Consider the following 12,982-nt stretch of genomic DNA (forward strand, 5'->3'; position numbering starts at 1 on the left):
GTTCCTGGTATTAATCTAAAAAATGTTTTTTATATACAGTTTATATGGGTATAACGCGTAATTGGGCAGGCATATGGGCCACCAAGTGGTAAGGTCACCACCACCCGTAGACTCTGGCGCCGTAAGAAATCTTACCCATTCCTTACATCACCAATGCGCCAACAACCTTGGGAAGATGTTATATCCCTTGTGCCTGTAGTTACACTGACTTACTTACTTCCAACCGTAACAAAACGGTTCTAAGTATATATATGATATGGCTTTATAGTAAGGCGCCTTTGTCTATAAACATTAGCGCTGTAAAAAAACAAATCACTCCTTACGATATCAATGCACCGCAATCATCTAGTCTAAGATATGCTATTTGGTAGAATACATGGTCAATAGGTGGTACCACCTATGTCATAAGCGCCCATCGGTGTTTCATATTTCTAGCTTAAGCGCTTTGTATTGTAATTGCATTAAATTTAATATCTAAGAATTAATATGTTAGTATATTATATTACTTTGAGTTAAGTTTAAATTAATAATCCTTATAACCTAAAAATCAATAATTACACCTCAAAAAAGGATTTATACCGTCCTTAAATCGATCAACGCCATGTTTTAATAGTAAAAGAAATAAAAATTACCTTGAGTAATTCTGTGTGAAACTTGTTGTGGACAAAAGTTTTAAATGAAATGCTGATATTTTATATGAATTATTATGTCGATTGGACTTCTGTGACAAAAATTTGTGTTTATTTTTGTTAAGCGTGAAACAGGTGGTTGGCGCGGGAGGTTAGGCTGCACACGACCGCTCGACACCGCAGCCTTCGCCGGACTGAAGCTCCGAAGCCCAGCAGCAGCGGGAATTAAAAGGAATAGCGCATGCGTACCGACATTTAAACTCGCAATATACAAAATCAAACCGTAGTTCTAGTTAATTAAAGCTTAATTTACAATGCAATGTGTTTCGAACATCCGCATAAAATGCGTCCTGTCAAAAACACTATCGGAATTTTGAATTTTTTTTTTTCGAATATGACAAAGTTAATTTTACTTTGTATTAAAAATCCGACAAGATTGATGTCTCCGTTTTCGAATGGTCTTATGAAATAACGGTCACGATGTAATTTAAACCTTATTATATAAACATAAGGCTAAAATTCGCTTAACATTCTTAATGAATAAGAAAAATGATAAAAGGAGGCTCATTTAATTCCAGAAGAAATAAGTACAAATAAGTTTGAATTCTAAATAAAGGAAATAAGGTTCATATTATAATCGTGTATTTAAAAATAATTTGTATTTTTTTAATTGAATTGAAGACACGTCGGCGCCAACTCGGAAGAATACAATAGACACATTTTCTGAAATTGGAGTTTAATTAATGTTTTTAAAATTAAAAAAAACATGGCACGATTGCATTAGGGCTGTGAAATACACAAAAAGCCTATTCAAAAAACTGGAGGAGTAAAGTTAAAAAATACGTGATAGAAATACAAAGGTGGGTATTTATATTTTTAGCGATAGAATATCTGATGAGTGGGTGGTACCTACCCACTTGCACAAAGTCGTACCACCAAGTAAATACCACGAAGAAAATCCTTAAGAGTTTATTTGAATATTGAATATTTTGGTTTTAATTTTTTGTAACGGCAAACGGGATGACGCTCTCATCATCATGTCTCTCCGCCACGCGTGTACTTGTACTATATACGTTGTTGCTATATATTATTATATTTATAATGAAAGAATTACGTATTTATATTGTTGTAAATGCCTGTAATGGTATATCACTTTTTTTGCTGTTACTTTTGTGAATATACCGATTGTGTTTCTTATATCAAGAAATAAATAAGTAACTAAATTATTTCAAAAATCTATTACTCCATCAGTCGTCCCGTGACGGCTTTTGAGGTCTGGCAACCCTAATAGTAGATTTTAAAATCAATAACAAATATTACCCGATTATGGTTAAGAAAAACGGGATGAATTGAGTTTGTGGCGAAAATCCTTAAAAATTCGCCATTTTAACGTACATAATGTTTATTTCAATTATAATACAGTAACAGTAACAACCTGTTAATGTCCCACTGCTGGGCTAAGGACTCATCTCCTTTTTTTGAGGAGAAAGTTTGGACCTTATTCCACCACGATGCTCCGATGCGGGTTGGTCCTGCACCTGAACTCTTTCCGGTCCCATCGGATTATGAGAGTCAGGGAAGAGAGAGTGCACCTGTGTTCGCGCACACACTTGAGCACTATAATATGGCCTGCGCAGCTGGACTTAATTGAATGAAGTCTATTTGATTTGGTCACCCTCAAATTCGTGTGGGTTTTATGGTCCCATTGGTCTCATAGCACACAAGACTGCAGATCCCGAGGTTCTCGGTTAACTATCAGGTCATGCCAATAAAAAGTTATTAGTTTTTTTTTCAGTGGGAAAATTCTCAGAACTAATTCATCGGAATCAACAAATTCTCCGGAACGTTTGTTCGAGCCAATTTTCAGAAAATTCCCTCGGGACACGATAATAAGTGTGTTTTGCTTCCGTTAATATTGTTAGGTTACAGTTTTTTTAATTCTTCATGTATAACAAATATTTAACGCGTAAAACGCCTCTATCATTACTGACTGAATATGTATTTACGTATGTAACGATTTATGTACTTCAATTAGTTATATACAATAGCGAATAACAACTGACATGCCATGGCGTTACATTGCATATAATATATATACTTGACGGTGAAGGAAAACATCGTGAGGAAACCTGCATGTGTCAAATTTCACTGAAATTCTGCTACTTGTGTATTCCACCAAGCCGCATTGGTGCAGCGTGGTCTAAGCTCCAAAACTTCTCCGCAAAAAGAAAGGAGAGGAGGCCTTAGCCCAGCAGTGGGACATTCACAGGCTGTTACTGATAAACTTAGCTGTAATCATTGTTACAACGTTTAATTTCTATTTTATTTTTTATATAGATACTTAAGTACATTAACCGATAATCGTGGGTTCAAACCCGGGCAAGCACCACTGAATTTTCATGTGCTTAATTTGTGATTATAATTCATCTCGTGCTTTACGGTGAAGGAAAACATCGTGAGGAAACCTGCATGTGTCTAATTTCACTGAAATTCTGCCACATGTGAATTCTACCAACCCGCATTGGAGCAGCGTGGTGGAATAAGCTCCAAACCTTCTCATCAAAAAGAGGAGAGGAGGCCTTTAGCCCAGCAGTGGGACATTCACAGGCTGTTACGGTATATATGTTAACTGTATGTGTGCTATATTTGTCTGTTTTAAATAGTTTCTTATTCACTGCGTAACATCTGAACATTACCGTTTTTCCTCTTATTCCCGATATATGTATCTTTGGATTAATTAATTTTACCGAAACAGGATTTCCGCGTTTGACATGAGTTATCACAAACAGTCGGACGAGCGTTCGTTACATAATTAACTCGCGAATATTGGTTTTGTTTCTTTTCGACAACTAATTTTCGCTTGTGGAAGAGTTTTTAGGTATAACATTTTATACATCATACTACGTTATAGAAGAATGGGTTTCTCCGACACGATTATAGTATTATGCCCCCCAGAGGGGCCTAATCTTAAAGATACTTTGTTTACTATGATAAAGAATAAACTAATTTTGAATTTTTCACTATTCTTCTAAACCAAAAGTAAAATTTCGTTTAAAAAAACAATACACAAATAACTATCAGACTTTATAATTAAAAATAAACAAATAACAATCAACGATAACATTAATTAAATTAATAATAACTAGTAACAAAAACCAACTAAAACGAAAGCGAAGTTCGCGCCAAAAAATAATATTCCACGTCCGTGACGGGCAATCCCGCGCTTTTCTTTTTTTTTATATTTTTCGCAACAAGGTATTTATACATTCGGTCGACGATTGTTAAGAATATATAATTAAAGTATTTCAGTTTTAAAAGTATAAACTTTAACCTAAGCTAAGTTAGCCACGATAGTCTACAAACGTAGGCATTCAGCTGCATTCTTTACGACCAGCTCCAAGTACATTGTCATAAATATTATAGAGAACTACTTCCTGTGAGCTAAGTCGTAAAGAAACCTGCATTTTTAAAGCCATAGTGTGCACTTATTTATTATTTTTATTTAGCACCAATGGCCCAGGGGTTAAAACAAGATAAAAGATTACAGGTACAAGGCAAGCACCGATGAATTACGTTCACTTTTTTTTATAATTTGTTTATTTCGGGACGGGAAGCATTGTGATGAATGTCCCATGCTTTCCAATAATCAATATAAAACTGTGGCAGAACACGCCTGCTCCCTAAGAGGTTTTACATTTTAATTTTAAATAAATTATTATCAACTAACTTCCACGCGCGGCTATGACGGCGTGTGAAAGTTAGTAAGTAAAAGAGCAAATGTTAAGCAGCCTATGTATTAAGTCTGGACTGCCTCGGAGTCTAGAAGTTGGAAGTATGTACACTCCCGTGCCTCGGAAAGCACGTAAAGCCGTTGGTCCTGTGCTTGTACTCTTCCCGGTCGAGTCGTATTGTCGTCCCATCGGATTATGAGTTAGGGAAAAGAGAGAGCACCTGTGTTCGTGGACATGCCTGTGCACTATAGTCCGGCGCAGTTGATTGTCATGCCGTTGCCGAAATCGATCAGGAGGACATTATCATCATAAATAAATAAATATGTTGATGTATTTCGAACTATATATTAATATATTTTTTAATAAACTTTTATTTACATTAAAGCCTTAATAAATACAAATATAAATTAAAAATAGTTATTGTACAAATCGTGACCGCGTGGAATGGCGGCAAGAATGCTAGCAGCTTTACCCCTTTGAATCGCATTTACGATTCTCTGGGCGAAATATGAACGAGCCCTCCAGCTCCTATCACCAGTAGAAGCAATAAGACGGGGTGACATATTTTTGATGAAAGTTTTAGATAATGATATTAATATTGTAATTAATATATAAACTAAAACACGCGCCTTCAGTGAATTCATTAACAATCGGATCATTACATTTGTATTGCAAGTAATTTATTTGCTTATAAATAACAGGCAGTGATGTCGTTTTATGTTCCACTTAGAACAGCGTCCGCTTGCCAAAAAAATTAATCTGATCCAATAAACTGACTCGAATCGCTATTAAAACCGCACTTTTATTTTATTATGATATTTATAAGCCAAACACTGCTAATCGCTTCTATAAACACATTAAAAATATAAATAAACGACAATAAAATTGAATTTCTATATATTTGGGTAGGTACCACTCACTCATCAGATATTTTACATATATATATATAGATTTTTTTTATTGCATAGGTAGGCGGACGAGCATAGGGCCCACCTGATGGTAAGTGGTCACCCACGCCCATAGACATTGGCATTGTAAGAAATGTTAACCATCGCTTACATCGCCAATGCGCCACTAACCTTGGGAACATCTTAGTTCCCAAGGTTAGTCGCGCATTGGCGTCAAGTTAAGACCCATGTGCCTGAAATTACACTGGCGCACTAACCTTTCAAACCGGAACTCAACAATACTATGTAATACTGTTTAGCGGCAGATCAGATGAGTGGGTGGTACCTACCCAGAGCTTGCACAAAGTCCTACCACTAAATATGTATAAATAATTAAGGTTTTTTGTAATTTTGTTGAAATACGACTATAATTGTTGAAGATGTCGGAAAAAGTAATTCCGAGAGAGAACTTTAATGGCGTACCGCGTGAACCAAACGAACTATACGTAATACGATATGTTAATATACACCATTATACCAGACGTGCGAAGCCGGGTAACTAGTTTATACTAAATAATACAAAGTATCCAAGCTTAACGAAGCGTCCACAAACTGTTCTAAATAGCTTTGAGCTAAATTCCAAGCGCTTAGGCGCTTAAATGTAGTGTTAGAGCTATATATTAGCCCTATATACTGTGATAAACTAAAGCATGTAGCGCTTCATTACACCTCGCTACATTATTGTTATCGCGGTTTAATTTTGGTTTATACATAAATACATACGTTGTGCAAGCCTGGGTAGTACTTAACAAATATTCTCCCATCAAACAACAAATTATAGTTGTGCTCCAGTCTGAAGGGTGAGCCAGTAATAATATCCTGGGACATTATTCACACACGGCCATTTGATCCCAAAGTAAGCAGAGCTTGTGTTATGGAAACCAGACAACTGGTATACTACATATACTACTTTTCTTTTGTAAATACATACTTATATAGATAATTACACCTAGATTCAAGACAAACAGTCATATGTTCATGACAAATGTCTGTCCTGGGTGGGAATCGAACCCACAACCTTCGGAGTGAAAGGCAAATATCTGCCAACCACGCCAACCGGCTCGTCAAACAAGGGACATAACATCTTAGTTCCCAAATACGACGTAAGGATGTTCGATGTAAGGGATGGTTGACATTTCTTCCACCATCAGATGATCCATTTCCCTCTGCCTACGTACTCTATAAAAAAATTGAATCGTTTTTTCTTATGTCCATGATGTATGACGAACTTCCGTTCTCGTGAACTCGTTCATATTTTTATTCTGTGACAAGAGACGTAGGGAAATTGAGCAATATGTCTTGGAAGATTAATATATATTAGTTTCCGTCATTTCCACCGTGTGTGGGGGGGCAGATATTAGGTACCCCTTTCTCGTCTCCCTGACACGTGTATTGCATTATTTCATAAAGATCGACTCAGTTGTTAAACGAACAGAGAGTAAGAAATTAAGAAATGAAAATCAAAAGCTTATATCTAGAGGACCCGGCAGACTTCTTACCATGCAGACATTTTTTCACTTGGTAACATACCAACAGCAGCGCCACCTACCAGGTCTAAATGTGTTTTTTAAACCATCATTGAAATATACACAAAATTTCATCCAAATCGGTCCAGCCACATCCCGCAGAAGTTAAGTGACAAACACAAGTACAGATGTTAAGATGTACATGTTTTAAGGCATCTCCTTGCTCTCATAGAGCTTATTCCACGATGTTCCAATGCCGCTTGGAGGATACGAACAGAGCTAATAAGCATGCGGCCTCCACTAAATATACATATATACACATACATACGTACATACATACATTCGTGCACATATACATAAAACATACACGACATTTTACACAACATAAGATATCGGATAGACGCGAATATTGCAATGGACATACTCATCCCTTATATCCGTTGTGACGTCGTCTTTTGTCTTATGTTGTCGCCGGTTCGACCGGCTGGCCTACCTGCGCGAGCGCACAGATTGCGAGTTGAGATCCGACGCCAATGCGAAACCCGTGTTCGTTATCCACTAAAGTATTACGTTGTTACCGTAGTTTGTGTTTGTTCGCTCGTATTAAGTTGACGACGTTTCCGTCAGATGTCAGATTGACAAGCTGTCAACTTAGCGAAGCGTCATGGTTGATGGCAAAACGGGCAGCCATCTTGAACGACACTCTCGAACGAGACGGCGCCCGCTCACCACGCTTGTGGCGAATCGCTTAGTGCTGCCGCCATCACGCCGCTATTTAATTATTTGAAGCTGATTCTGTGTCGAAGTGATTCCTAGTTACCTAATCGCCGCACTATTTCTGTGCATACTGATTAAATTACGTCGATTGTATCTTGGATTTGTTATTCTATCACGCCCATCTACCCCCACTTTAATAAGAAAATGATTTCGGGTGAAGGCCTGGCTCGTCAAACTGTTTTCGTTCTTTTGTTTTTTGTGTACTTTTCTGTGTGGACAATAAAAACACTTAAATGGACTTTGTGTGCGACTTTAATTGGACTATTATTCGGCCCGATTACACCATTACTTCACACATTCACCCATAAGCATATGAAGGAACTTCACGCAGATTTAATAAAAAACCTCTTGAAAATCTTTGAACAAACATTTCAATTTGAATAGAACTAAAGTTTGATATTACACTCTGCATAACAGTTTTCAATTTGTACTGAAAAATATTTTACAATTCAATATAACCTTTATCACAATGTGATAGGGTATTTTTTGCGTTGGATATATCGGTGTATAAAATCCCGCAGCCTTCATTTTAAGATCTGAACCACGAACACACATGTATACATTCGGTTCAAATATTTGCTCTCAAAAATTGTGAGATTTTTGTAGAAAGATACGTGATTGTTGCAATGGCTGGCGCTCGAATAACTAGTTTCTGAAATTCGAAACAATTTTTAACGTATTAATGGTACAGTTGTCATAATAATTAAAAAATCCACTGTTTCATTCGCTGGTTCTTTTCAGGTGAGGGTATTTATTTTCCAAGCCGGTGCGAATTTTTAATTTGACAATCAAATACAATAAAATGTATATATATTTAAAAATGTCCGCCTGAAAGTCAACAAGTACTATCTCTACGCTTTTTTATCATCTATATATAAAATCCAAGATGGACTAGTGAAGTAGAACGCGTGAATCTTAACCGATGATCATGGGTTCAAGTCTGGGCAAACACCATCGAATTTTCATGTGCCTAATTTGTGTTTATAATTCATCTCATGCTTGTCGGTGAATGAAAACATCGCGAGTAAATCGACATGTGTCTAATTTCACTGGAATTTTGATTCTGACACATGCCTATTCTACCAACCCGCATTTTTTTTTTTATTTGCCGGGAGGGCAAACTAGTCTACTCCACCTGATGGTAAGTGGTAGTAGAGACCAAACGCGACGACGGCCAGTAAACAGACGGGAAAAACGTTCTGCACTAGCCGCCTTCACCTTGCCGGCCCGCAAGATGCCTCTTCACGCCTCGTTTGAAGGAACCCGGGTTGTAAGAGGAGGGGAACACGTGAGCTAGTAAGGAATTCCATTTTTTGGAAGTGCGACAAAGAGAGGAGTTGATTGGAACAAGCTCCAAAACCTCCTCTTCAAAAAGGAAAGGAGGCCTAAGCCCAGCAGTGGGACATCCACAGGCTGTTTAATATAACATTGTGCTGAGTATTATCCTTATTTATTAAAGATTTCTTAACAAACGATTTTAATTAATAAATTAATAAAGATAAATATGTCTTCGGAATTTTATTATAGAAACACAGATGTCAAGCAAATGTCAACAAAGTGCCTTGGATTTGAGGAGTCAAATGTTGTTGTTATAAGATTGTTCTTACTTCGAGTTTATATAGTGATTATGACAGATAATCAGTGGTAAACGGATTCTATTTTGGGACGTATTATAATAACTTGTAATTACTATTGATAGAGAATACGGTGCTTTTATCTTTAATAAACGGTACGCTGGTATTATACGTAATCAATTAAATCAAATAAATACGTATCGTTATTAATATTTAATAACAGAGACTAAACTAACTAACTCATCTAAAAGAGGAGCAAAAATATTCCTATGTAGTCAGCATAGCATTGCAAAGTGACACTAAACCATTATATAAGCGAGCAAGCAAGTGTAAAAGCATCTAACGGCCGAATACTGAAACGAAACTCAAATATTTAAGTGCAACTCAATTTACTGGTGGTAGGGCTTTGTGTAAGCTCGCCTGGGTAGGTACCACCCACTCGTCAGATATTCTACCGCAAAACAACATAGTACTTGGTATTGTTGTGTTCCAGTTTGAAGGGTAAGTGAGCTTGTGTAATTACAGGCATACGGGACATAAAATCTTAGGTCCCAAGTGCATTGACTATCTAAGCGATAGTTAACATTTCTTACAATGCCAATGTCTATGGGCGTTGGTGACCACTTACCATCATTTAACTTAAAATTTCGCATACTCAACATCAATTTTAAGTAACGCTTAAGTTTGAGAGCAACTCAAAATAAGTTGCTTTTAAACACCACTCAAAGCTAAAATGGTATAATGAAATGTCACTTAACAAATGACAAGTGTCAAATATGCCGCTCAAGTTATTTAAGACCCCGTTAAATTTGAGAGTGGTCGCCAGCTATCTTAAATCTATTTTGTTGTTTTATAAACTTTGAAAATGTCGTTATCTTCAATTTCGTACGATGAAACGACATCTCGTAGCAGTCGTAGGAATGAAGAAAAGTTGAACTTTTGAAAAATATGATGATAACCAGTTTCAAAGTCGGTTTCGTGTTTCTAAAGACATCGTTTTGTACCTAGAGTCATTGTTTGGCAAGGATATTGCGCCTTTGACAAAACGAAATCGAGCATTACAGCCAAAAAACTAAATTTTGATAACACTCCGATATTACGCTACTGGCAGTTATCAAAACGTGATAGGAGATATATTCCATGTTGAATAAGTTACTGTTCACCGTGTGGTACATAAGGTTACAGCTGCAATTGCAAAAACTTTTTTTTATATAGAATAGAAAGGAAGGAGCATATGGACCACCTGATGGTAAGTGGTCACCAACGCCCATAGACATTGGCATTGTAAGAAATGTTAACCATCGCTTATATCGCTAATGCGCCACCAACCTTGTGAACTAAGAAGTTATATCCCGAGTACACTGGCTGACTCACCCTTCAAACCGGAACACAACAATACCAAGTACTGCTGTTTTGCGGTAAAATATCTAATAAGTGGGTGGTACCTACCCAGACGAGCTTGCACAAAGCCCTACCAGTAAATGCCATTTCATTACAATGCCCGATTCCTAAGAAAGCATAGAAGTAGCAAACGATGTTATTCCATAGCAGGATTTCCGAGAGTTTTGGAAGCTATTGATTTTATACACATAAAAATAAATTCGCCAGGTATGTTTATTTGCATTAGTACTAGGAGTAACTTAAAAGGAACTCAATGATTAATTTTTAATTAAATATTAACTTGGTTGCAGGGGGAAATCAAGCTGAAAGGTTTCGGAACAGAAAAGAGATTTTTTATTAAATGTACAAATGGTACTGCAAAATTATGTAACTGGAATGTGACAGCAAAATGGCCAGGCTCCGTAGATAACAGTACAATTTTTAATGACTCTCCCTTGTGTGCTCAATTTGAGCGATGTGATGCTAATTTTGTACTTTTAGGGGATAGTGGCTACCCATGTCGACATTATTTCCTAACCCCTTTTAGTTAGTTAGTTAGTAATTTGAAGAATTACATCGTAAATAATGTTTTTTACAGTATGAAGTATGTAGTAGGAACATATCAAAAACTTCTTTTAGCCATGTTTTATACTCTATTGTTTGTTAATAGACAGTTGGACACCACAATAAATGTATATTCAACAATAATTTGATCCTCACCGTTATATCAAATTAAAAGAATAGTACAGTAACAGCCTGTGAATGTCCCACTGCTGGGCTAAGGCCTCCTCTCTCTTTTTGAGGACAAGGTTTGGAGCGTATTCCACCAAGCTGCTCCCATGCGCGTTGTTGGAATACACATGTGGCAGAATTTCAATGACATTAGATAAATGCAGGTTTCCTCACGATATCTTCATTCACCGTCAAGCACGAGATGAATTATAATCACAAATTAAGCACATGAAAATTCACTGGTGTTTGCCCGGGTTCGAACCCACGATCATCGGTTAAGATTCACGCTTTCTAACCACTAGGCCATCTCGGCTTCTTTTTAGAAGAATAGTGATCGACCTATATTCAGCGCAAACTACCACTGATGGTATGTGCCTACTAGCATATATATATACTTACATATAGCATATGTACTAAGAAGAGATGGTCTTGTTCGTTTCGTCTAATACATACAAAAGTCTGCACTATTACGAATCATTTCAGAGCAACAACAGCCGCAGCGCCTCACGTCTTTGTGAAAGTTTTGAAACAAAGAAACCCATGTAAGAAAGCTTCGTTTATTTCTTTGAATATACATTCTTAGAACTTAGAAACTACAGCTTATCTCACTCTCTAAGAATATTGGTATTATGACAGTTGATGTCGCAATATCGCGTTATAACAAACAAAAATAATGGCGTTTTGTTCCATACTTCTCACTTTTCGGGTGCAAAATAAAGCGCAAAAGCGCAAAATATTCTGCCAATGTCATTTGTAAAAAATGTTCCCGCCATTTCAATCGCGTATAACTTAAATAAATCACTAAGAGCAGACTTATAATATTTCAGTATATACAACATTTTTACAGTTATTTTTCTAGAGTATTCGTTTTCGCCGCACCCTGATCTAGACAGGACAACATACAATTGGCCATAATAAAAACAGCATTCCCTTAAATCTATACCGACATACTTGTATGTCTTTCTCTGTGCTTTATTCATTGTGACTGTGACTGCAAACGATACCTTCACAGGAAATTGTATCTTTTTAAAACTGAAAGGTATGTAAAAAACTGTATTTAAAAATAAATACTTATTACAAAACAATAAGAAAAATATATATGCGGCGACGAAACGAAATACTTACCTAACCTATAAACTTTAACTTACAAAGTTATTTTCAAACCGAAAACAAATACTTAAGTATGAGTGTTTTAAAACAACCTACTCAACTATCTGGTATAATGTCAAAACTATGAAAATTACAAAAACTGCTTAACTTATTTCTACAATATCGTGTTCGGTTAAGGAAATCTTCGTGAGGAAACCTGCACGTGTCGAATGACTGATGACCAAATGCGTATCCACTAACCTATATTGGAGCAGCGTGACGAAATATGCTCTGAACATTCCTCAATACGTGAGGATGCTTTATCCCAGCAGTGGGACATTCATAGGCCGTTACTTTACTGGCAAGAAAAATCTAGAATTTAGTTCAAATGTTGATCTCGTACTTTGAGAAAGTTCGAAAACCGTTGATAATATCTTATTTTATAAAATTTAAAGTCGTTTCGTTTGTTTTTTTGGATTATTTTTTTGTTTGTTGGTTTGTTTATTCTTTTGAAATGTTAACCATCGCTTACATCACCAATGCGCCACCAACCTTGGGAACGAAGATACTATGTCCCTTGTGCCTGTAATTACACTGGCTCATTCACCCTTCAAACCGGAACACAACAATACCAAGTACTACTGTTTTTGCGGAAAA

The 12,982-nt window shown here is 36.5% G+C and overlaps 2 protein-coding genes across 4 annotated transcripts in view; one reads left to right on the plus strand and one right to left on the minus strand.

Moving 5' to 3' along the window:
* LOC126780120 (Kv channel-interacting protein 4-like) overlaps positions 1–806 on the minus strand; it is a 55,195-nt gene extending 54,389 nt beyond the window's left edge. For all 3 annotated transcript variants that reach the window (XM_050504387.1, XM_050504386.1, XM_050504388.1), the window contains exon 1: positions 633–806. The gene's annotated coding sequence lies outside the window, so the exon portion shown is untranslated. The remainder of the gene's footprint in view (positions 1–632) is intronic.
* Positions 807–10,206: 9,400 nt separating this feature from the next.
* LOC126779832 (uncharacterized) lies at positions 10,207–11,055 on the plus strand (the record flags this gene model as incomplete). Its single annotated transcript, XM_050503953.1, has 2 exons — positions 10,207–10,266; positions 10,816–11,055. Coding segments are annotated over 2 exons (300 nt in total), but the record flags the coding sequence as incomplete, so codon positions are not given.
* Between the last annotated feature and the right edge of the window lie 1,927 nt (positions 11,056–12,982).

The sequence above is a fragment of the Nymphalis io genome, chromosome 30 (assembly GCF_905147045.1).
Source record: "Nymphalis io chromosome 30, ilAglIoxx1.1, whole genome shotgun sequence".
Lineage (NCBI taxonomy): Eukaryota > Metazoa > Arthropoda > Insecta > Lepidoptera > Nymphalidae > Nymphalis > Nymphalis io.